At 39.7% G+C, this 24,191-nt stretch overlaps 1 protein-coding gene and 1 pseudogene across 4 annotated transcripts in view; both read right to left on the reverse strand.

Moving 5' to 3' along the window:
* Nucleotides 1–1,133: 1,133 nt before the first annotated feature.
* Nucleotides 1,134–1,961, reverse strand: LOC129503188 (dnaJ homolog subfamily B member 6-like; annotated as a pseudogene).
* A 14,555-nt stretch (nucleotides 1,962–16,516) lies between these two features.
* The window catches only part of LOC129503091 (organic anion transporter 7-like), a 39,016-nt gene continuing 31,341 nt past the window's right edge, over nucleotides 16,517–24,191 (reverse strand). For 2 of the 4 annotated variants that reach the window (XM_055315027.1, XM_055315026.1), the window contains 3 exons: nucleotides 23,083–23,191; nucleotides 22,420–22,623; nucleotides 16,517–20,640 (listed from right to left, as the gene is read on the reverse strand). In XM_055315027.1, coding sequence (XP_055171002.1) covers nucleotides 20,580–20,640; nucleotides 22,420–22,623; nucleotides 23,083–23,191 — 374 coding nt within the window. In that variant the 3' untranslated portion in view covers nucleotides 16,517–20,579. Of the gene's footprint in view, nucleotides 20,641–22,419; nucleotides 22,624–23,082; nucleotides 23,248–24,191 lie in introns of those variants that run through there. The other 2 variants (XM_055315029.1, XR_008663116.1) reach the window with 2 other exon arrangements.

The raw sequence follows: 24,191 nt of genomic DNA on the forward strand, positions 1-24,191 counted from the left end.
CAAGGTCAGTATCTCACATCAGGGTTCATAATAAATTTTTCATCATCATCAAAAGGCTTAGATGCATTACCAATGATTTCCTTTCTCCAAACTCTGATATGTAGCCTCTCTCCAGTCAGGAATATGTAGAGTAACCGTAAAGTTTTCATCTCCATTCAGATACTTTTGACACCAAAAGGGGTTGTTATTAATAATTAGGCAAATGGAATTGCTGGTCAGTCAAGGAATAAAGGAATTTGGGCTATTGCAGTAGATACGCAAAGGGAAAGGATTTAAGGAACCAATGCTGAGTAGGTTTGTCTAGGTTTAGACTTGTGTTTAATTGGCACACAACCGTGATCACCAAGGTGGTTGTCTGAGTGTAGAAGCCCATGTCTACACTCTGAGTCATCCTCATCAGGGTGTTTTAAAACTTGTTTCTAGAAGGCCATTAGCATGAGCCTTGACTCAGCAATGGAGTGAAGGTGGGGTCTGGCTTGTTTGAGAGATTTATTTATTTATTTATTTTTCAGAAAAGAATGCACCAAACACATTAGCATTTATTATTTTTTTAAAGCAAATGACAAAAACCCAGTTTACCAGCTTTACTTTTTTTTAAACCTAAGCTTAACATTACATATTTAAACAAGTTGCCAGCGTTCATGCACAACTAGAAAAACATCCTCAATTTATATTAAAAGAGAAATGTATTACCATTAATGCATTAATATCTCTCACTACTAAATACTGAAAAAATTTGAAATTATTTTGTGGAAGATTCATCCTGGCAATGTTAATTTCACAGCAGGGTGACTCTGCTTGGCTCACGTTTCAAACACAATGGAAAAGCAGGTCCGTGTGGTGTTAGTGTACTTTCGAAAGAGTCACGGCCACCTTGGATTATGTTTAATAAAAAAGCAAAGTGCATACAGAGATTTACAACAATTTTTAAAGACAAAAAACAAAACAAAACAAAACAAAACAAAAAAACCCCAAACAATGGTCCTATTATGTGGTCCCAACAATAAACTCAAAACTCTATGACAAATAGGGCTCCGATGAGCTGTGTATAAATACTTTAGATTAGGTACAGTTATACTGAAAGTTGAGTTCGTTTGAAATCTTCAAAAAAAAGCGTTCCTGTCTGTCCTCAATGGTGCCCGTTACAGCTAACATTTCTGCTCCACGCGTGCGCTGTTACTTGTTATCCAAGCGTAGCAGCTGCTCCTTATCGTTTACCGTTAAGGACTTTAACTGGCCGTTCTCTTCAACTTCTACTCTTTCTTCACCATTCTCCACAATTCTCTTTGTAGTGATTTTTCTGCCATTACCCATTTTAGTAGAAGTGGATATAGATTTGAAGTTGCCCATCCCACTACCACCAAATGTCGTGGAAGAGAATGAAGCGAGGCCCCGTGACCTGGCGATGCGAAGGAAGTAAACCCTGTATCAAAAGAAGAAAACCCTCCTCCAAAAGACGGAAATCCACTGAAGGCGGAGAAGAAGGACCCCGTGCCTCGGTTCCTGCTCCCACGGGGGCCTCTTCTGCTCCCAAAGAAGTCCTCAAATGGGTCTTCAAAGAAGTCAAAGGAAAACGGGTCCCTTCCACCAAAAAATTCCCTGAAGACATCATCTGGGTCACGGAATGTGAAGCCAAACTCAAATGGAGTGTCAGAATGAACTCCCTCCACCTCCACCTCCACCTCCACCTCCACCTCCACCTCCACCTCCACCTCCACCTCCACCTCCACCTCCACCATTTAGTCCTCCTTTGCGTATCTGTCACAGATGTCCCGTTTTTTTGCATCTGATAACACCTCATACGCCTCAGCTACTTGCTTGAATTTCCTCCCTGCTTCTTCTTTATTTTCAGGGTTTTTATCTGGCTGCCACTTTAGGGCGAGTTTCCGGTACGCCTTTTTAATATCCTCAGTTGAGGCATGTCTCTGCACGCCTAGAACTTCATAGTAATCCACCACGTTTTAACAGGCTGTTGGAGTCCTCGTCTCTGGCTTTGGGGTCATCCCTGTTTGAGAGATTTAAATCATGAAAACTTTCATTGCTTTGCTTATATTTAAACATTTAGATGTGCAACATTTTAAAGAAATGACAAAAGCATGAGACTTCACATTTTTAGATGTTGGATGAAAGAGATATATTCATCTGCTGTTGGGTGAATTGTTCTATGTCTATTAAGCCCACTTGTTCTAGAGCGCGGTTAAATTCCAATATTTTTTCGTTTATTTTCTGTCTGGCTGACCTATCCATTGTTGATAGTGGGTTATTGAAATCTCCTCTAGTTATTGTATTGTTACCTGTTTCTCCCTTAAGATCTATTATTAATTGCTTAATATATTTCAATGCTTGGCTGTTGGGAGCATATATATTTATGATTATTATATCTTCTTGATGTATTGGTACCCTTGATATTATATCGTAACCTTTTTTTGGTCTTTTTTTACCCTTTTTTGGCTTGAAGTCTGTTTTGTCTGATGTAAGTGTGGTTACACCTGCCTTCTCTTTTCCACTTGCTCAGAATATAGTCTTCCACTCTTTCACTTTCCTGCAGGCAGTATATATTCAGGTGTTGTTTTTGAAATCCACTTAGCTACACTGTACCTTTTGTTTTGTGAGTTCAATCCATTTACATGTAGGGTAATTATCAATAGGTAAGAATTTACTACTGCTATTTCATCTTTTGCCTTCTGGTTATTTTGTCTCTCCATTGTTTCTTTTTCTTGTTTTTGTTTACCTTTGTAAGTTGGTGGTTTTCCATGGTGATTTGCTCAGTATTCCCCTCTTTTATGTTTTGTGTCTCTGCTCTAGATTTTTGCTTTGTGGTTACAAAGTCTACATAAAACATCTCATAAAATATTCCTTTTTCTGCTGATAGCAATTTATCTTCATTCTTCTGTCAGGTTTCCTTCTTTTTACCCTTCCTCTTTTATATTTTTGATGTCATGATTATATCTTTTTTTTTTTTTTTTTTTTTTTTTTTTTTTTTTTTTTTAGAGGCATAAGGGTAGAAGGAAAGAGAGAATCTTAAACGGATTCCATGCCCAGCATGGAGCCCAATACTGGGTTCGATGACCCTGAGATCACAACCCACGCTGAGAACAAGAGCCTGACACTTAACTGACTGAGCCAAACATCCCACGATTATCTCTTTTTATGCTGTTATTTTGTTATCGAGTTGTAGTAGCTATAGTTGTTCTTCGTAAGATTTTAAAATTACTTATTCATGAGAGACATAGGCAGAGACATAGATGGAGGGAGAAACAGGCCCTCACAGGGAGCCTGATGCAGGACTCAGTCTCAGGGCCCCAGGATCACGACCTGAGCCAAAGACAGACACTCAACCACTGAGCCACCCAGGCATCCCAGTTGTTCTTAATGCTCTTTTCCTTTAAACCTTATGCTGTAGTTAAGACTGGAATATATTGTTCCTAAAAAGAGCTACAGTGTTCTAATTCTGACTATCACTGTAATCAGAGTTTTGTGTACTTTTGTCTTTTTATTTTGGCTTAAAGAGCTCTTTTCAATCTCTCTTGTAAGGCAAGTCTAGTGACTTCCCTCAGCTTATGTTTGTCTGAGAAAGACTTTATTTCTCCTTCATATCTGAAGGATAACTTTGCCAGAGAGAGTATTCTTGGATGGTGGCTGTTATCTTCTAATATTTTGAATATGTCATCCCACTCTTCCTGGCCTATAGGGTTCCTGCTGAGAAATCCACTGATTGCCTAATGATGTTGCCTTTGTAGATAACTGTCTCTTTTCCCCTGGCTGCCTTTAAAATTCTTTTTAAATCATAGACTTTTGACAGTTTTAATATAATGTCTTGGGAATCTTTCTGTTGAGATAATAAGGTGTTCTATTAGTTTCATGGATTTGTATATCCAGTTCCTTCTCCAGGTTAGTAAAGTTTTCAGCTGTTATTCCTTTAGATATGGTCTCTGCTCCCTTTCTCTCTCTTTTTTCCTTCTGGGATTCCCATTATTCTTATGTTGACTTTTCTTTCTTTCTTTTTCTTATGTTTACTTTTCTGATGAAGCTGGATTGTCTCAAAGGATTTATTCACTTTCAAAAAATCTTAATTCTCTCTCCTTTTCCACCTGAATCATTCCTATATTTATATCTTCAAACATGCTAATTCTCTCTTCCATATGATATGCTCTATTTCTAATGCATTCTAATGCACTCTTCATCTTGTTTATTGAGTTCTTCAGCTCCAGATTTTTTCCCCCAGAATTTCAATCTCTTTGTTAAAGTACTCTCTTTGTGTCTGTTAATTTTATTCCCTTTATTCCTGAGATCATTGTATTGACTGAGTTTCTTGTAGCTTGCTGAATGTCTTCATAATAGCTATATTAAATTATTATTGATTAGATTGCAATATTCCATGCTTTGGGGCTCAGTTGCTGGAAAACTGTCATTGTCTTTTTGTGGTATCATATTGTTGCGATTTTTCATGGTGCTTGATGGAAAGTGCCTCTGCTGTGGCATTTGAAGTAGCAAGTACCTTTCTTATTTAGGCAAGGTTTTGTTTACTTTGATACAGTTCAATAGGTTGACAAATGAAAGCCTTCCTTTTGTTTTTCAGGTGGCACTATAGCACATGTTTTAGTTTCTCTTACTAGAGGTGACTCTCTGCTAAGGTTGGGAGTACAGCCTTTAAAAAAAATTTTTTTTTTTTAAAGGGAGCCTTCTTCTCCCTCTCCCTCTGCCTGTGTCTCTGCCTCTCTTTCTGTATCTCTCATGAATAAATAAAATCTTAAAAAAAAAAGAATTGTTAAATAACTATGTTATATACCTGAAACTAATATAACATATCAACAATACTTCTTTTTTAAAAGATTTATTCACTTTTATATTTTGGAGGCAGGAGGAAGGGCAGAAGGAAAGAATCTCAAGCAAATTCCATGTTGAGCATGGAGTCCAATATGGGGCTCCATCTCATGATCTTGAGCTGAAATCTAGAGTCAGAAGCTTAACAAACTGAGCCACCCAGGTGCCCCAATTTTAGTGGATCCTTATTGTGTGGGTCTCAGCCTATTTATAGTAATGGCATTATCTCCCATCACTGGGGCACTTGCCTGGCCCCATATTACTTGTGGAAAGCACCCCCCCCCCCCACATTTCCTTGACAGGGGCCAATGTTGTGGCCAGACTGGACCTTGTGGTTCTTATTATGATTGCAGGATGCACCTAGGTTTTCTCTAGGAACAGAAGCCATTCTTATCAGAAGAAAAATTTTTGTTTCTTTTTTCTTTTTAATTTAAATTCAAGTAGCTAACAATAGTAAGAAGAAATATTTTAAAGAGGTTAAAGAGGAAAGGTTATTTGAGAACCAGGCCTATGAAAAAGCTTTAACATCTTCTCAACAAATGTTAGTGAAAAGTTTAAGCTTTCTGAGCAGATCACCTTGACTTATTTCATCTGCTAGAAACATGATTTGAATCCAACACTTCTTTTATAAACAAGTGTGTTTTGCACCGTCTTACCTGGATTGTGGCTAAAACTTTAAAATGAAAGCTATAAGATCTCTCTGTGTCTACATGTATGTCTGTGGATGTATGTGTGTGTGTTATAAATGCAGGCTTTTTTTTTTTTCTGTTTCCAGATGTATTTGCAAAATTAGTTTGTAAAGTGCTCTACTTGATAAGAAGAGGGGCATCCAGGGGAAAGGTCACTGCAAACCATGGCCTGATATCAGTAAAGGGCTGGAGCCTGGCAGCCCTCTGGGACATTGAGAAGCTAATTGGTTAGGCAGGCCGGCTCCAAAGCTCCCTTTACCCTAGATCCTGGCAATGGAAGGAGGTGGCTGTGCCCTGTTCCTTTTGGGAGAGGCAGTCCCCAGGAGTGTGGGTCCAGTGGCACAGGGCCCCAGATCCCAAGGTGCCCAAGAGGACAAAGCCGGGGATCCTCAACCCCCCACCCCCCGTACAGGCAGAAGTGGGGAGGGCACAGGAAAGTGAGAATTCTCCTGCTGCTGGGTGCCCCACAAGCCGTTCAGATCAGTACACCTGTGCCTGTCCCCAGGAGCATCTAGGCTAGTGCGGACTGGGACACTATGCTTAGTTACTTGTGGGGAGCTCGACTCCAGAGCTAGAAATCTGGCTGCTGCCATTTTTGTTTTTCCTCTTTGTTTCACCTCGTTATTGGGAGAGGTGGGGCCTCTAGGGAACAAAGGCCTCACAGGACAAACAGCTGTACTGAGCCCAGCACCCAGCAGGGTGCAGAGCCTTTCTGCCCAGGCACAAACACCTGGGAATCAGTGCAGCAGGCTCCTCCCCCAGAAGGCCAGCTGGAAGAACAAGGGAAGAGCAAGCTTATTGACCAAGCAGCACTGGAAAGCTCCAGGACTGAGGGGAAATAGTATATAGAACTAAAGGGTCTTTTTTTTCTTTTTCCATTACAACTCGTTTTTATATCAGACTAAAAATAGCCAATATTTTTCTCTTTTCTCACCTTAACTACAATATTTTACCAGCTCTTCATTTTTAAGTTTTTTTCCTTTTTGACTTTCATACTTCTACAATTACATATCTTTTTTTAAAATTTTTATTTATTTTATGATAGTCACACACAGAGAGAGAGAGAGAGAGAGAAAGATGCAGAGACACAGGCAGAGGGAGAAGCAGGCTCCATGCACCAGGAGCCCGACGTGGGATTCGATCCGGGGTCTCCAGAATCGCCCCCTGGGCCAAAGGCAGGCGCCATACCGCTGCGCCACCCAGGGATCCCATACAATTACATATCTTAGATAAAATTTTCACTTCTGGATTCCCTTCAATGTATTCAATTTAATTTTGGTCAATATACAAGATATAGGTATTTGTTTTTTGTTTTTTTTCTGCCTCATTTTGTTTTACAGTGGTGGGAGTTAGTACCTTCTAAAACACAACCAACATACACTCAGAACCAAGTGTAATACCATATTGGTTCATTCTGTGAGATTATATTCTCTCTTCCTTTCCATTCTGCCCCCCTCTTTTATCTTGTTTATGTTTTTGTGGTCAATGTTGGGGCTTTATATAAGTATTGCTGGTTTATATAAATTTGGGATTGAGCATCTTCTAATATACAGAACAAAATACACTCAGAACCAAGAGGATCACCCTCGAGGGTGATCAGGTAGACTACATTCTCTCTCTACTACCACTTCCCCCCCTTTTTTTCTTTTTTTCTTTTCTTTCTTTCTTTCTTCCTTTATTTTATTTGATTTTTCTTTTTTTCTTCTTTCTTTTTGGTTTTTGGCTTTTTATTTTTGCTACCTTGTTCTAAAATTTGTTTTTCACTTTAGTGGTCCTTTTGTTTTATTTTGTTCTGTTCTTCTTTTTTCTTTTATTTTCTGGTCTCTGACCTCTTTGGAATCATCTAGGGTGTATTTTACTTAGGTCATGGTTGATATTTTTGACTCAACCCACTCATACAGCCACTCTGCACTGGACAAAATGACTAGAAGGAATAATTCACCACAAATGAACCAGAAACAACTCTGCCACAGAGTTACAGAATTTGGATTTCAATACAATGTCAGAAATTCAATTCAGGAGTACAATTATAAAGCTACTGGTGGCTCTGGAAAAAAAGCATAAAGGACTCTAGAGATTTCGTTACTGCAGAATTAAGATCTAATCAGGCTGAAATAAAAAATAGATTAAATGAGATGCAATCCAAACTGGATGTTCTAACTGCTAGGGTTAATGAAGTGGAAGAGAGAGTGAGTGACATAGAAGACAAGTTGATGGTAAGGAAGGAAGCTGAGGAAAAAAAGAGAAAAGCAATTAGCTCATGAGGAAAGGCTTAGGGAAATAATTAATAACTTGAAAAGGAAGAATACACGTCTAATTGGGATTCCAGAAGAGACTGAGAGAGAGAGAGAGAGAGAGAGAGAGAGAGGACCCCAAAGTATATTTGAACAAATCATAGCTGAGAACATCCCGAATCTGGGGAAGAAAACAGGCATTCAGATTCAAGAAATGGAGGGATGCCTGTGTGGCTCAGCGGTTGAGCATCTGCCTTCAGCTCAGGGCATGATCCTGGAGTTCTGGAATTGAGTCCTGCATTGAGCTCCCTGCATGGAGCCTGCTTCTCCCACTGCCTGTGTCTCTTCCTCTCTCTTTCTGTGTCTCTCATGAATAAATAAATAAAATCTTAAAAAAAAAAAGATTCAAAAGATGGAAGACCCCCCCAAAAAATCAATAAAAACCTTTCAACACCTTGACATTTAATAGTGAACTTGCAAATTTCAAAGATAAAGAGAAAATTCATAAAGTAGCTCAAGACAAGAGATTCTTAACTTATATGAGGGGAACATTAGATTAACAGCAGACCTCTCCACAGAGGCTTGGCAGGCCAAAAGGGCTGGCAGGATATATTCAGAGTACTAAATGATATAAGGACATGCAGCCAAGAATACTTTATCAAGCAAGGCTCTCATTCAGAATAGAAGGAGAGATAAAGAGCTTCCAGGATCGGCAGAAACTGAAAGAATATGTGCCCACCAAACTGGCTCTGCAAGAAATATTAAAGGGGACCCTGTAAAAGAAAGAGGGAACCCAAAGAAAAAGTCCACAAAAACAGGGACTAAATAGGTAATATGATGATACTAAATTCATATCTTTCAATAGTTACTCTGAATGTGAATGAGCTAAATGATCCCATCAAAAGATGCAGGGTATCAGACTGGATAAAAAGCAAGACCCATCTATATGCTGTCTACAAGAGACTCATTTTAGGCCTAAGGACACCTCCACCCTTAGGAGGTGAAGGAGTAGAGAACCATTTACCATTCAAATGGTCCTCAAAGAAAGCTGGGGTAGCAATCCTCATATCAGATAAATTAAAGTTTATCCCAAAGACTGTAGTAAGAGATGAAGAGGGACACTATATCATACTTAAGGGTCTATCCAACAAGAAGATCTAACAAACATGAATATTTATGTCCCTAATGTGGGAGCTGCCAAATATATCAATCAACTAATAACCAAAGTAAAGAGATACTTAGATAATAATACACTAATAGAAGGAGACTTCAACATGGCACTTTCAGCAGATGACAGATCTTCTAAGCAGAACATCACCAAAGAAACAAGGGCCTTGAATGACACACTGGATCAAATGGATTTCACAGATGTATACAGAACTTTCCATCCGAACACAATGGAATACACATTCTTCTCAAGTACACATGGAACTTTCTCTGGAACAGGCCACATAATGGGTCGCAAATCAGGTCTCAATCGATACCAAAAGATTGGGATTGTCCCCTGCATATTTTCAGACCACAATGCTTTGAAACTAGAACTCAATCACAAGAAGAAATTTGGAAGAGACTCAAACACATGGAGGTTAAAAAGCATCCTACTAAAAGATGAATGGGGCAACCAGTAAATGAGAGAATAATTTAAAAGATTCATGGAAACTAATTAAAATGAAGACACAACCATTCAAAATCTTTGGGACACAGCAAAAGTGGTCCTAAGAGGGAAATACATTGCAATACAAGACTCCTTCAAGAAATTGGAAAAAAAAAAAAACTCAAGTACACAAGCTAACTTCACACCTAAAGGAACTGGAGAAAGAACAGCAAGTAAAGCCTACACCAAGCAGAAAAAGAGAGATTAAATAAAGATTTGAGCAGAACTCAATGAAATAGAGACCAGAAGAACCATAGAACAACAGATCAACAAAACCAGGAGTCGGTTCTTTGAAAGCATTAATAAGATAAATTCCTAGCCAGCCTTATTAAAAAGAAGACAGAAAATACTCAAATTAATAAAATCATGAATGAAAGAGGAGAGATCACAACCAATACCAAGGAAATATAAATGATTTTAAAAGCATATTATAATCAGCTCTATGCCAACAAATTGGGCAATCTAGAAGAAATGGTTGCATTTCTGGAAAACCACAAATTACCAAAACTGGAACAGGAAGAAATAGAAAACCTGAACAGGCTAATAACCAGGGAGGAAATGGAAGCAGACATCAAAAACCTCCCAAGACACAAAAATCCAGGGCCAGATGGCTTCCCAGGGGAATTCTATCAAACATTTAAAGAAGAAGCAATGCCTATTCTAGTAAAGCTGTTCTGAAAGATAGAAAGAGATGGAATACTTCCAAACTCATTCTATGAGGCCAGCACAACCTTGATTCCAAAACCAGACAAAGACCCCACCAAAAAGGAGAATTATAGACCAATATCCCTGATGAACACAGACGCAAAATTTCTCACCAAGATACTAGCCAATAGGATCCAAGAGTACATTAAGAGGATTATTCGCCATGACCAAGTGGGATTTATCCACGAGATGCAAGGGTGGGTCAACACTCATAAAATAATCAATGTGATAGATCACATCAACAAAGAAAACACAAGAACCATATGATCTTCTCTATAGATGTAGAGAAAACTTTTGACAAAGTACAGCATCCATTTCTGATTAAAACTCTCCAAAGTGTAGGGATAGAGGGAACATTCCTCAATGTTTTAAAAGCCATTTATAGGGATCCCTGGGTGGCGCAGCGGTTTAGCGCCTGCCTTTGGCCCAGGGCGCGATCCTGGAGACCCGGGATCGAATCCCACGTCGGGCTCCCGGTGCATGGAGCCTGCTTCTCCCTCTGGCTGTATCTCTGCCTCTCTCTCTCTCTCTCTCTCTCTCTGTGTGACTATCATAAATAAATAAAAATTAAAAAAAATAAAAGCCATTTATAAAAATCCCACAGTGAATATCATTTTCAATGAGGGAAAAAACTGAGACCCTTTCCCCTAAGATCAGGAACACAACAGGGATGTCCACTTTCACCACTGTTATCAACATAGTACTAGAAGTCCTAGCCTCAGCAATCAGACAAGAAAGGAAGAAAGAAAGAGCATTCAAATTGGCAAAGAAGAAGTCAAACTCTCCCTCTTTACAGATGACATGATACTGTACATAGAAAACCCAAAAGACTCCACCCCAAGATTGCTAGAACTCATAAAGCTATTCACCAATATGGCAGGATACAAAATCAATGCCCAGAAATCAGTTGCATTTCTACACTCTAACAATGAGAGTGAAGAAAGAGAAATTAAGGAGTAAATCCCATTTACAATTGCACCCAAAAGCATAAGATACCTAGGAATAAACCTAACCAAAGAGGTAATGGATCTATACCTAAAAACTACAGAACACTTTTGCAAGAAATTGAGGAAGACACAAAGAGGTGGAAAAATATTCCATGCTTATGGATTGGAAGAATTAATATGGTGAAAATGTCTATGCTACCCAGGGCAATATACATGTTCAATGCAATCCCAAAAAATACCATGGGCTTTCTCCACAGAGTTGGAACAAATAATCTTAAGATTTGTATGGAATCAGAAAAGACCCCCAATAGCCAGAGGAATATTGAAAAAGAAAACCAGAGCCAGGGGCATCGCAATGCTGGATTTCAAGCTGTACTACAAAGCTGTGATCATCAAGACAGTGTGGTATGGGCACAAAACATAGGTCAATGGAACAGAATAGAGAATCCAGAAATGGCCCCTCAACTCTATGATCAACTAATATCTGACAAAGCAGGAAAGACTATCCACTGGAAAAAGGACAGTCTCTTCAATAAATGGTGCAGGGAAAATTGGACAGCCACGTGCAGAAGAACGAAACTGGATCATTCTCTTACACCATACACAAAGATAAACTCAAAATGGTTGAAAGATAAATGCGAGACAAGAATCTATCAAAATCCTAGAGAAGAACACAGGCAGCACTGATTCAACACTTTTTGAACCTGGCCACAGAAACTTCTTACAAGATACATTTATGAAGGCAAAGGAAATAAAAGCAAAAATGAACTATTGGAACTTCATCAAGATAAAAAGCTTCTGCACAGCAAAAGAAACAGTCAACAAAACTAAAAGACAACCTACAGAATGGGAGAAGCTATTTGCAAATGACCTATCAGATCAAGGGCTAGTATCCAAGATCTATAAAGAACTTACTAAACTCAACACTGAAGAAACAAAAAACCCAATCATGAAATGGGCAGAAGACATGAACAGAAATTTCACCAAAGAAAACATACACATGGCCAACAAGCAGGTGAGAAAATGCTCTGCATCATTTGCCATCAGGGAAATACAAATCAAAACCACAATTAGATACCATCTCACACCAATAAGAATGGTGAAAATTAACAAGACAGGAAACAACAAATGTTGGAGAGGATGTGAGGAAGGGGGAACCCTCTTGCACTGTTGGTGGGAATGTGAACTGGTGGAGCCACTCTGGAAAACTGTGTGGAGGTTCCTCAAAGAGTTAAAAATAGACCTGCCCTACGACCCAGCACTATTTACCCCTTAAGATACTGATGTAGTGGAACGTGGGCACACCTGTACTCCAATGTTTATAGCAGCCATGTCCACAATAGCCAAACTGTGGAAGGAGCCTCGGTGTCCATCGAAGGATGAATGGATCAAGAAGATGTGGTCTATGTATACAATGGAATATTACTCAGGCTTTAGAAACGATAAGTACCCACCATTTGCTTTGACGTGGTTGGAACTGGAGGGTATCATGGTGAGTGAAGTAGGTCAATTGGAGAAGGATAATCATCATATGGTTTCACTCATATGGGGAATATAAGAAATAGTGAAAGGGATTATAAGGAGGGGAACTGAGTGGGAAAAATTAGAGAGGGAAACAAACCATGAGAGATTCCTGATTCTGGGACCAAACAAAGGGTAGTGGAAGGGGAGGCCGGCGAGGGGGTTGGGGTTAGCTGGGTGATGGGCACTGAGGAGGGCACTTGATGGGATGAGCACTGGGTGTTATAGTATATGTAAGCAAATTGAACTTAAATAAAAACAAATTTAAAAAAGAAATAAGAAAGTAAAATTATGGTCAATTTCTAAGCTAGTACTCAATGTTTTATCTATTTCAATTTTGTAATATCAAAGTTTGTTAAAATAATGTGACAAACTACTTTTTTTTTAAAGGGCTAAAATTTGGGGAGGGGCAAGATGGCGGAAGAGCAGGGTCCCCAAATCGCCTGTCCCCACCAAATTACCTAGGTAACCTTCAAACCATCCTGAAAATCTACGAATTCGGCCTGAGATGTAAAGAGAGACCAGCTGGAAGGCTACAGTGAGAAGAGTCCGCGCTTCTATCAAGGTAGGAAGACGGGGAAAAAGAAATAAAGACACAAAAGGCCTCCGAGGGGGAGGGACCCCGCGAGGAGCCAGGCTGAGGCCGGGGCGAGGGTCCCCAGGACAGGAGAGCCCCGTCCCGGAGAAGCAGGAGCTGCACCAACCTTCCCGGACGGGCGGAAAGGGGCTCGCAGGGAGGTGGAGCAGGACCCAGGAGGGCGGGGATGCCCTCGGGCTCCCGGGGACACTAACAGACACCTGCGCCCCGGGAGAGTGCGCCGAGCTCCCTAAGGGCTGCAGCGCGCACGGCGGGGCCCGGAGCAGCTCGGAGGGGCTCGGGCGGCGGCTCCGCGGAGGGGGCTGCGGGGCGGGAGCGCGAATCCAACAGCGCAGGCCCCGGAGCACAGGGCGCCGGGACACAGCCCAGGATCCGGCCTCCCCCGGGACAGGCAGAGGCCGGGAGGGCCCAGGACAGCGAGGACGCTCCTGCCCGGAGCTGAGCAGATCAGCGGCCCCGCCCCGGAGCCTCCAGGCCCTGCAGACGGAGAGCCCCGTAGTTCCTGCGGAGGCTGAATCCAGGCTTCCAGAGTTGCCATAGCAACTGTGGCTGTTCCTCCTGGGGCCCCACGGGGTAAACAACCCCCGCTGAGCCCGGCAGCAGGCAGGGGCAGAGCAGCTCCCCCAAGTGCTAACACCTGAAAATCAGCACAGCAGGCCCCTCCCCCAGAAGACCAGCTGGACGGACCAGTGATACTCCCCCGTGTTCCAATACAACTTGTTTTTGGCCACTCTGCACTGAGCAAAATGACTAGAAGGAAAACCTCACCTCAAAAGAAAGAATCAGAAACAGCCCTCTCTCCCACAGAGTTACAAAATCTGGATTACACTTCAATGTCAGAAAGCCAATTCAGAAGCACCATTCTACAGCTACTGGTGGCTCTAGAAAAAAGCATTAAGGCCTCACGAGACTTCATGACTGCAGAATTTAGATCCAATCAGGCAGAAATTAAAAATCAATTGAATGAGATGCAATCCAAACTAGAAGTCCTAACGACGAGGGTTAACGAGGTGGAAGAACGAGTGAGTGACATAGAAGACAAGTTGATGGCAAAGAGGGAAACTGAGGAAAAAAGAGACAATCAATTAAGGGACCATGAAGACAGATTAAGGGAAATAAATGACAACCTAAGGAAGAAAAACCTACGCTTAATTGGGGTTCCCGAGGGCGCCGAAAGGGACAGAGGGCCAGAATATGCATTTGAACAAATCCTAGCTGAAAACTCCCAATCTGGGAAGGGAAACAGGCATTCAGATCCAGGAAATAGAGAGATCCCCCCTAAAATCAATAAAAACCGTTCAACACCTCGACATTTAATAGTGAAGCTTGCAAATTCCAAAGATAAAGAGAAGATCCTTAAAGCAGCAAGAGACAAGAAGTCCCTGACTTTCATGGGGAGGAATATTAGGGTAACAGCAGACCTCTCCACAGAGACCTGGCAGGCCAGAAAGGGCTGGCAGGATATATTCAGGGTCCTAAATGAGAAGAACATGCAACCAAGAATACTTTATCCAGCAAGGCTCTCATTCAAAATGGAAGGAGAGATAAAGAGCTTCCAAGACAGGCAGGAACTGAAAGAATATGTGACCTCCAAACCAGCTCTGCAAGAAATTTTAAGGGGGACTCTTAAAACTCCCCTTTAAGAAGAAGTTCAGTGGAACAATCCACAAAAACAAGGACTAAATAGATATCATGATGACACTAAACTCATATCTGTCAATAGTAACTCTGAACGTGAATGGGCTTAATGACCCCATCAAAAGGCGCAGGGTTTCAGACTGGATAAAAAAGCAGGACCCATCTATTTGCTGTCTACAAGGGTCTCATTTTAGACAGAAGGACACCTACAACCTGAAAATAAAAGGTTGGAGAACCATTTACCATTCAAATGGTTCTCAAAATATACCCTAAAAACTACAGAACACTTCTGAAAGAAATTGTGGAAGACACAAAGAGATGGAAAAATATTCCATGCTCATGGATTGGCAGAATTAATATTGTGAAAATGTCAATGTTACCCAGGGCAATTTACATGTATAATGCAATCCCTATCAAAATACCATGGACTTTCTTCAGAGACTTAGAACAAATTATTTTAAGATTTGTGTGGAATCAGAAAAGACCCCAAACAGCCAGGGGAATTTTAAAAAAGAAAACCATATCTGGGGGCATCACAATGCCAGATTTCAGGTTGTACTACAAAGCTGTGGTCATCAAGACAGTGTGGTACTGGCACAAAAACAGACATATAGATCAATGGAACAGAACAGAGAACCCAGAAGTGGACCCTGAACTTTATGGTCAACTAATATACGATAAAGGAGGAAAGACGATCCACTAGAAGAAAGACAGTCTCTTCAATAAATGGTGCTGGGAAAATTGGACATCCATATGCAGAAGAATGAAACTGGACCACTCTCTTGCACCATACACAAAGATAAACCCAAAATGGATGAAAGATCTAAATGTGAGACAAGATTCCATCAAAATCCTAGAGGAGAACTCAGGCAACACCCTTTTTGAACTTGGCCACAGTAACCGGAGAAGGACAAACAGTGTATGTTCTCATTCATTTGGGGAATATGAATAATAGTGAAAGGGAATATAAGGGAAGGGAGAAGAAATGTGTGAGAAATATCAGAAAGGGAGACAGAACATAAAGACTTCTAACTCTGGGAAATGAACTAGGGGTGGTGGAGGGGGAGGAGGGCGGGGGGTGGGGGTGAATGGGTGACGGGCACTGAGGGGGACACTTGATGGGATGAGCACTGGGTGTTATTCTGTATGTTGGTAAATTGAACACCAATAAAAATTAATTTATAAAATTAAAAAAAAATAAAGGGCTAAAATTTTTCTATATGAGATGATGCATCTTAACTAAATCTAGTGTGGTCATTTTGCAATACATGTAAGGTCAAACCATCATCCTGTATACTTTAAACTCAGTGATGTTTGTCAATTATTTCTCAATAAAATTGGAAAATTTGGGATGCCTGGGTGGCTCAGCAGTTGAGCGTCTGCCTTTGGCTCAGGGCGTGATCCCAGTTTGGGATTGGGTCCCATGTCAGGTTCCCTGTAGGGAGCCTGCTTCTCCCTCTGCCTGTGTCTCTGCCTCTGTCTGTGTCTCTCATGAATAAATAAATAAGATCTTTAAAAATAAAATAAAATTGGAAAATAAAAAAAAATAAAGTGCTCTACTTAATGGCTGGAAGACAGACAAGCACTTACATAAATCAAGTATGTTCTTAGATATGTAGAAACTAACCTAAATATTTTTCAAATTCACATGGTCTAGAATAATCTTCAGTAAATAAAAGGTAGTTTACATTTGCAGGTTTAATTAAACTAGGCATTTCTTTAGAGCTATCAGCATTAAATATAACGCAAACAATTCTTATTCCACCTAAGTTTACTAAAAGTCACATACACTCCTGTTATTTCTGTTACAAGATTTGTCAGCAAGAAAATAACTTAAGATCAGAGCTGTTTAATGTCTCATGAAATCTTCATGAGTGATCTAAACATATTGTTAAAACAAGTAACAAATTCACTAGCCATGAGATAAAAGATTATAAATTACATTTGCAACAATAATTATGCATTATGGTACATCTATTTAAAAACAGTTTCCAATATTTTTTTTTGGTTTGAAACTTTGAAGTTATCCTGAGACAAGTTAAATGATAGATATTCATTAAATATCTGAATAATTTCCAAATGAGATAAAATACTGACACATTATCAGACACAAGTTTATTCTTTTCATAAAAAGAATAACTTCCTTTTACAGAAGAACTAAAGATATTTGGGTCTGTTGTTAAACGTGTTTTGTGCCACATTGAAAAATTTTCCTCGAAGAAAAATATACTGCCGGAAATTAGGACATGTATTTATAAATCTGCCAACCCACAGAATGCCAGTGTAACAGACAGACCACAATTGCTAACTTCTTTATTTTCACTGGGAATTAAAGATTATAGGCAAACCCTGCTGAGGAGCTGGAGGTTGGCCCCCAGTTGCCTCTGCACCTCTCTGCCTGGTCCTGCTCCTGGCCTCAGCCCCAGACGCCCAGCCAGAGCCCACCAACACCCAGATAAATTTTTCAGAACATAAAACAAGAATACAGTCATTATCAGAAGTGGAGACATTTAGAAGTTGTTCTTGTGAAGCTTGTACTTCAGAGAGTCAGCTTCATTCCTTGGCCTTCATAGCAGCTTGTTGTCCAGGTTCCTTCTGGATGAAGAAGGACCAGCTCAGCCGTACCCTCTGACAAATGGGAATAATATGTGAGTGTCTCTTAAAAGACCATGAAGATAAAATTCAGGAGGAGTATAAGCAAATCTGCAATACAAAACTAGCAGAACAATATGAATCTTTGGTGAAATTCACACATGATCAAATGATGTGATGATGATATGGAACAAAACCAACATGCTAGGTATCCTGGAGCTTCCTTGCATGCCTGGTACCAGGTTTGACCTCAAGAGGTGGCTGCTGTACACTTTTTGCAACTGGTTGGATATATCAGCTCCAACTTTGCATCTTGAGAACACTTAAATGATTCTTCAGGTCCATTTTGTACAACTTGAAAGACCTTAACACTTTCTGCTTGCCAGAAGCATCTTTCGTTTCTGCTCATCCAGGAAACAACTGTGCCCTACTTTGATAGGTTTTTCAAACAAAAATATCCAGAGCAGCAGTTTAACAAAATACGACCACAGCGGCACTCAACAAATGGCATTACCCTGAGCACAGTTCTGTAAGAAGTATGTGCAAGTGTGTGTGTGTGTGTGTATTTTAAGTCATTTACATTGTGCAATTTTTTCTTATTTTGGGGATTTTGAACATAGACAACCACTGTAGCCCCTCCCTGTTGTCACCTCACTATCTTGCCAAAGTATGTGCCCTGAAATCTAGATAGCCCTGATATGAAAGCTTTGTGAAAATAACTAACTGGTTGCAATTTTCTGCCAACTGGAGGGGATGGGAGTTAAAAATAAAATTTTGTTGCCCTAAAAAATAAAAATGTGATGTCACACTCGCACATGTGGACTGATCACTGCTACAGCTGCTCTTATGCCTTTTTTCTTCATTTCTTCTTTGTATCCAAGGTTCTCAGCGTACTGCTTGGTAACGGTTATATGCTGAATAAATGATTACTGAGTTAATTAAAGGTTTGCAAAGCTCTTTATGATGACATCATCCAGTGTTTTAAGCATTTCTATAGCATGCCCTGTCATCAATTAATACATTTCTATTTACAAGTCTTTTATTTTAGTTTGAATGGCTTCAAATCCCAGTGGTTTTGTACAATTTTGCATTATTATGAGACTTTTTTCTTTTGAAAATTATACGCTCCTACCTTTTGACTATTTAATATTGAATTATGTATTCTTTTCATGAATATTTATTAGATATGCATATTAATATAGATCCATTTTGAATATTTTTTATTTGTCTTTTGCAATTTTTTTGAGGGGGGAGGAGCAGAGGGAGAGGGAGAATCTTTTTTTTTTAAGATTTTATTTATTTATTCATGAGAGACACAGAGAAAGGCAGAGACATAGGCCGAGAGAGAAGCAGGCTTCTTGAGGGGAGCCTGATGTGGGACTCAATCCCAGGACCCCAGGGTCACAACCCAAGCCAAAGGCAGATCCTCAAACCACTGAGCCACCAAAGTGTCCTGGGAGAGGGAGAATCTTTTTTTTTTAATTTTTTTTTAAATTTATGTATTTATGATAGTCACAGAGAGAGAGAGAGAGAGAGAGAGGCAGAGACACAGGCAGAGGGAGAAGCAGGCTCCATGCACCGGGAGCCCGATATGGGATTCGATCCCGGTCTCCAGGATCGCACCCTGGGCCAAAGGCAGGCGCCAAACCGCTGCGCCACTCAGGGATCCCTTTTTTTTTTTATTTTTTTTATTTAGAGAGGGAGAATCTTAAGCAGTCTTCATGCCTAGCTTGGAGCCCAGTGCGGGACTTGATCTCACAACCGAGATCATGACCTGAGCTGAAATCAAGAGTTGGACTCTTAACCAATTGAACCACTCAGGCACCCTGCAATTTATTTTTCATGATTCCTTATAATATTTTAAAATGTTGCATTATCCTTTTTAAACTTAGAATATAGAAACTTACAAAAAAAGAAAAGAAAAATCTCATAAAGGTACACCACTTGAGGTTAACAGTTTTTATCATTTTAATGAATGTTATTCTAGATGTCTTCTATCTCTAGGGCTGGTCCAACAGAGGTTTTATTTTTTAAAAGATTTTATTTATTCATTTGAGAGAGAGAGAGAGAGCATGAGTGGGGGGAGGGACAAGCAGACTCCTCACTGATCAGGGAGCTCATGTGGGTTGGATCCCAAGACTCCAGGATCATGACCTGAGCGAAGGCAGATGCTTAACTGCCTGAGCCAGCTGGGCGCCCCGCCAACAGAGGTTTTAAGTGAGTATTTAGTCTGATCTATTTCTACTTACCTTTCTGGCATTTGCTTTACTATTCAGAATATTTTTGTAACCCCAAGATTTTGTAGCCAGGTTTTGTATTGAATAACATGGTTTAATTGTTATATATATCTTTTTAATCACATGGAGTATTTTTTTAGTTTAGAGAAAGAAGTTAAACTATTAGGCATTTATTTATAAAGTCAGTTAATGGGACTCATTCATCTTTACCATTGATTTACAATGCCCTAATTATAAAATTTATGTGTCATACATGCTACCATATCATTCTGGACTTCTTTGGATTTGTCAATGCATCTGTTATTTGTGTTTTAGGCCTACTGCATCTCATTTTAGCATATGCTACCCAAAACACCTGCCGCACCCTCCCTCCATGAGCCTCTTTTTGTTCAATCATCTTGTCTATTATTAATTTGTATATTTGTATATTATGTAATTTGTACATACATTTGGAACTCTTTTTTGAGTTGTCCCAAAAGAATAGAGTTTTGCATTGTAATTATTCTGTCAATTACTCTACCAATTAATTGGAACAGAATCAGTGTTTTTAATGCTATTCTATCCTTTCAACCAGAAACATGCTAGACATCTACAATTTTACACATATTTTACCATGACTCCTTTTAAAATATTATGACTTTTAATTTATAGAATTGTCAAATCACTATATGGTGCACCTGAAACTAATTTAGCATTATATGTCAATGAGACTTCAGTAATAAAACAGATTTTTAAGAATTATGACTTTCCTCAAACTTCTCATGATTAATTGTAAGCATTTTATATATAGTTACTTAGTACTGCAATTGTAAATGGGATCCATGATTCCATTATATCTTTTTATTTTATTTATTTTACAGAGTTTTCCAGTATCTGCGGATGATCCTGATTTTCCTTCCTCTATTTTGCTCTTTGATTAGCAGTTAGTTCCTGGAACTCCTTAAAACTGTGTCACTTTCATGAAGGTATCTTCCTTCTTTGCTTTTCTTGGGCCTTTTCTCCTGGTAAAAATATAATGAGACCAAACAAACCAGCACAAAAATGAGAAGACATCAAATCAGCATATATATCCTGCATTCTTTAGAGCAAGCTGATTCTTGATCCACCAGTTTTGACAAAAACCATGAACCCTGCCCCAAGGATTTTAGTGCATTTTGGGAAGACAGCTTCTGTAGTTTCAACTCTCACCTTTGGAGGCCAAGGGATCTGGATGCCAAAGGGATTTGGGAGAGGCAAGGGCAGTATACAAAAGTTTAAAATTCCTTTCTAATTCTTGATCATTTAAAAATGCCTATATTTTATTTCTTTTTCCTTTTCTCTTTTTGAGTAGGCAGGCTTGAACTCATGACCCTGGGGTCAAGACCTGAGCTGAGATCAAGAGTCTGATGTTTAACCGACTGAGCCATCCATGCACCCTATTTTTCTTTCTCTTTCTTTCTCTCTTTCCTTATCTCTTTTAAGTAGGCTTCAAGCCCAAAAATTACCTATATTTTAAATTGGGTATTCTTCAGTATTCTAGAAGGATAAGCAAACTCCAAAAGAAATATGTACCACATGTGCTATATATCTCAAAATGTGTTTTCAAGAGCATCTGAAATTTTGTTTGTACATGTATCTTGATCATTTATAAAGATACTATGATCTGTAAGTCAAGAAAATTCATTGTCTTACCATTTTTAAAAAATCAAAAATTAAGACATCCGTAATAAAATTTCAAAGTTAGACATTAAAATGTATGTGAAAGAACAAAGAAACAAACTCTTCCTATTAAAATGTATGTGAAAGAACAAAGAAACAAACTCTTCCTAACATTCTTAATATAGAGAAATTGTTTTACTCGCTCTCTGTTTTCCATTTAACCTTATGGGCAAAAGACTTTGAACTTCATAACCTAAGAACTATTAAAGTGAAAATGTCAAGTAAAAAGGAAGTCCTACATCAGAGAAAAGACTGAACAATTATGCCCTCAGCCTTTAAAGGTTTTAAAACCTGCCCAGAAATCCACCTCAGTATGTGAAGTTTCCCTCTGCCTTCTCCTCTGATTAAGTTTATTTGTTTGAATGCACCATCATTCAAAATCATAAAATTTCTTGTTCTGTGTAAAACAGACAAACCAAATTATATTTACTCTTCCTTTCCCTCTTTTCTCAACAGTTGCATCCCAGTGGAAACCAGCTGGTCTGGATCCAACCAACAGCCCAACAGGACTCTTCCCCTAAGATGCACTGTCATCTGTGGGAGGGACTCAGATCATCTCCCTGATCTGGCTCAGATTCTTCAGGGGCCAGGGCAGTCCTCAGAGCTTCATGCATTCCCAGGCTGGTGGCTGCTGGGGTCTGAAGGATGAGAGTCTGGTGTCTGGATCTTTGAATGTCTGTGAAATACCTTCAGGGCATGTTTGTCACATTAAGATACATAATTTTGGTCCCTATAGCACTAAACCTACTGCTGCAGGCTGGGCAGAGCTAATCTGTGTGATCTAGGGAGCCACAAGGGAGTCTGAGGTCCATGTGAGGAGAGATGGTGGTAGCTAAACCAAAGTCATTGACAACATGGAATATGTCTAGGTCTAAATCTTTCCCTGGGAGAGGCAGCTGGCTGGTTCAGTTGGTAGGGCAGGCAACTTAGTCTTGGGGTCATGAGTTCAAGCCCCACATTTGACTTATAGCTTACTTAAAAAAATTCATATATCTTTCCCAGGGGACAATGACCCTGAAGTGTCTTGCCTTCCTCATTACAGCCTAGAGCAGACCTTAGGGGCAGCCAGGAGATTTACTCACTCCTTTTCCACGTCCTGGATGGAGTCAGGCAGAGGCTGATTCCTGGTTTCAGGAAGGAGGAGTACGACAAGACCAGCGAGGATGGGGAAGACTCCATACATGATCCAGGGCAGGTGGGGAGAATAAATGGTTAGGATCATCAAGAGGGGAGCCAGCGCTGCTCCAATACTACCAGCAAGTCCCAGGATTCCCATAGCTGTTGCCCTTGGAGTGTAAACAATAGAAAAATAATTCGGTATAAATCCATGCAGGTAATTTGTGATTTATTATTTTGCTTCGATTATGGGAGATACCACAACAGTATTTAGATACATGAAGTTTGATGAAATACTCTTACATTTCAAATATGCTCTTTTATTTGCTGGCAATTATTTTCAAGTGCACAGGTGCATTAAGACATACTTTTGTTATTTAAAAAATACTCCTATCCATAGCACCTACCATTGAGTGGTTCTGTAGATTAAGTGAGGTGATACAGTAAAAAACAACACAGTGCCTTGCCAAAGTCAGATTTTTGGCTGTGATTTTTGTTACTATTAATACTATTATAATTGATGCTTTTGATAACTTTGATAACTAATCAGTGTTCTTCCCACTATAAATGCTAGTTAGCTGGAAAAGGTCTATTTTGGCCCTGCTATAGAGCTTCCATGCAATTTGTACCTGATTACAGTAGGAAGTAGCTCATTTCCATGGGTAGAAGAACACATGACAGTTGCAGAAGAAACACCTACTCCCAAAGTTGACAAAATAACACGCAGGGTCTGCATTTCTGGAGAGGAAGACCAGTGAGACTCAAGACTTCGGAACTAAAGGAATCACCATCCACTAAATTATAAGTGAAAAAGACACAACTGGAGATGTTTTCACGTGTTACATACATTGCAGAAAAAGTGCACAGAGGCAGAGACTGTGTAGTGACTAGTGGCTGAGAAATACAACTTATCTGTTGGTTACAACTTAAACAGAATAAAAAACCCAGGCCATTTCATTACCTCTCCCTTTTATATCAGAGATTTGCCAAAGATGGAGGAGAAGGGAATGTAGTTTGCTTTCATATATTCTGTCCAGTGTCTCCTCTGCCCTTCATGTATAAAGCAGGACTCACATATGACAATTACCGAGGGATTTAAAACTCACTGATGTCCTTGAGAAGTTTAAAACCTAGGTGCACACACAATATTGAGTTGGGGCTGGTACCACAGCAGAGAGTAATAAGAGAACAGAAGTCTTATGTTATGGATAAGCTGGAGAGCAGCTTGATCTAGAGTAATGTTTGAAGATTTAAGAATAAAGATCCGAATAAAGGGAAAAATTATTGGGCTTTGGAAACCTCTGAAAGGAAGTTTCAGAGGGTCAGTTTTCTACTCAATTTTAAAAAATCTCATAGGAGTGTTAGAGCATTGGGGTAAGCTCTGTGGTAAAGCAGCAAATGTGCATCATTGCTGATATCCAAGATGAGAGCAGAGCAACCTAGGATCCTGTAAGATGCACAGCTATCCTGGGAATTAAGTGAAGCACGAGGACCACCTCGGTTCCCCTATTCATTGCATATGATCATTTAATTTCATAAAATTGATTCTAAGAGAGGCTTTAACTGCTTCACTCTTTGTTCCTATTGTGTACTTCTCTGCTTGAAGACAAGATATTTTTATTACCTTGAAATCAAAAGGTCCTCCCTAAGCCAGGATTACTGTTATGGTGACCTAATACAAGAGACACGAGTGGACATCAGGGAGTAAATTGTCACTGACAGTGTAATAACAAGAAAG

The sequence above is a fragment of the Nyctereutes procyonoides genome, unplaced genomic scaffold (genome assembly GCF_905146905.1).
Source record: "Nyctereutes procyonoides isolate TBG_1078 unplaced genomic scaffold, NYPRO_anot_genome, whole genome shotgun sequence".
Lineage (NCBI taxonomy): Eukaryota > Metazoa > Chordata > Mammalia > Carnivora > Canidae > Nyctereutes > Nyctereutes procyonoides.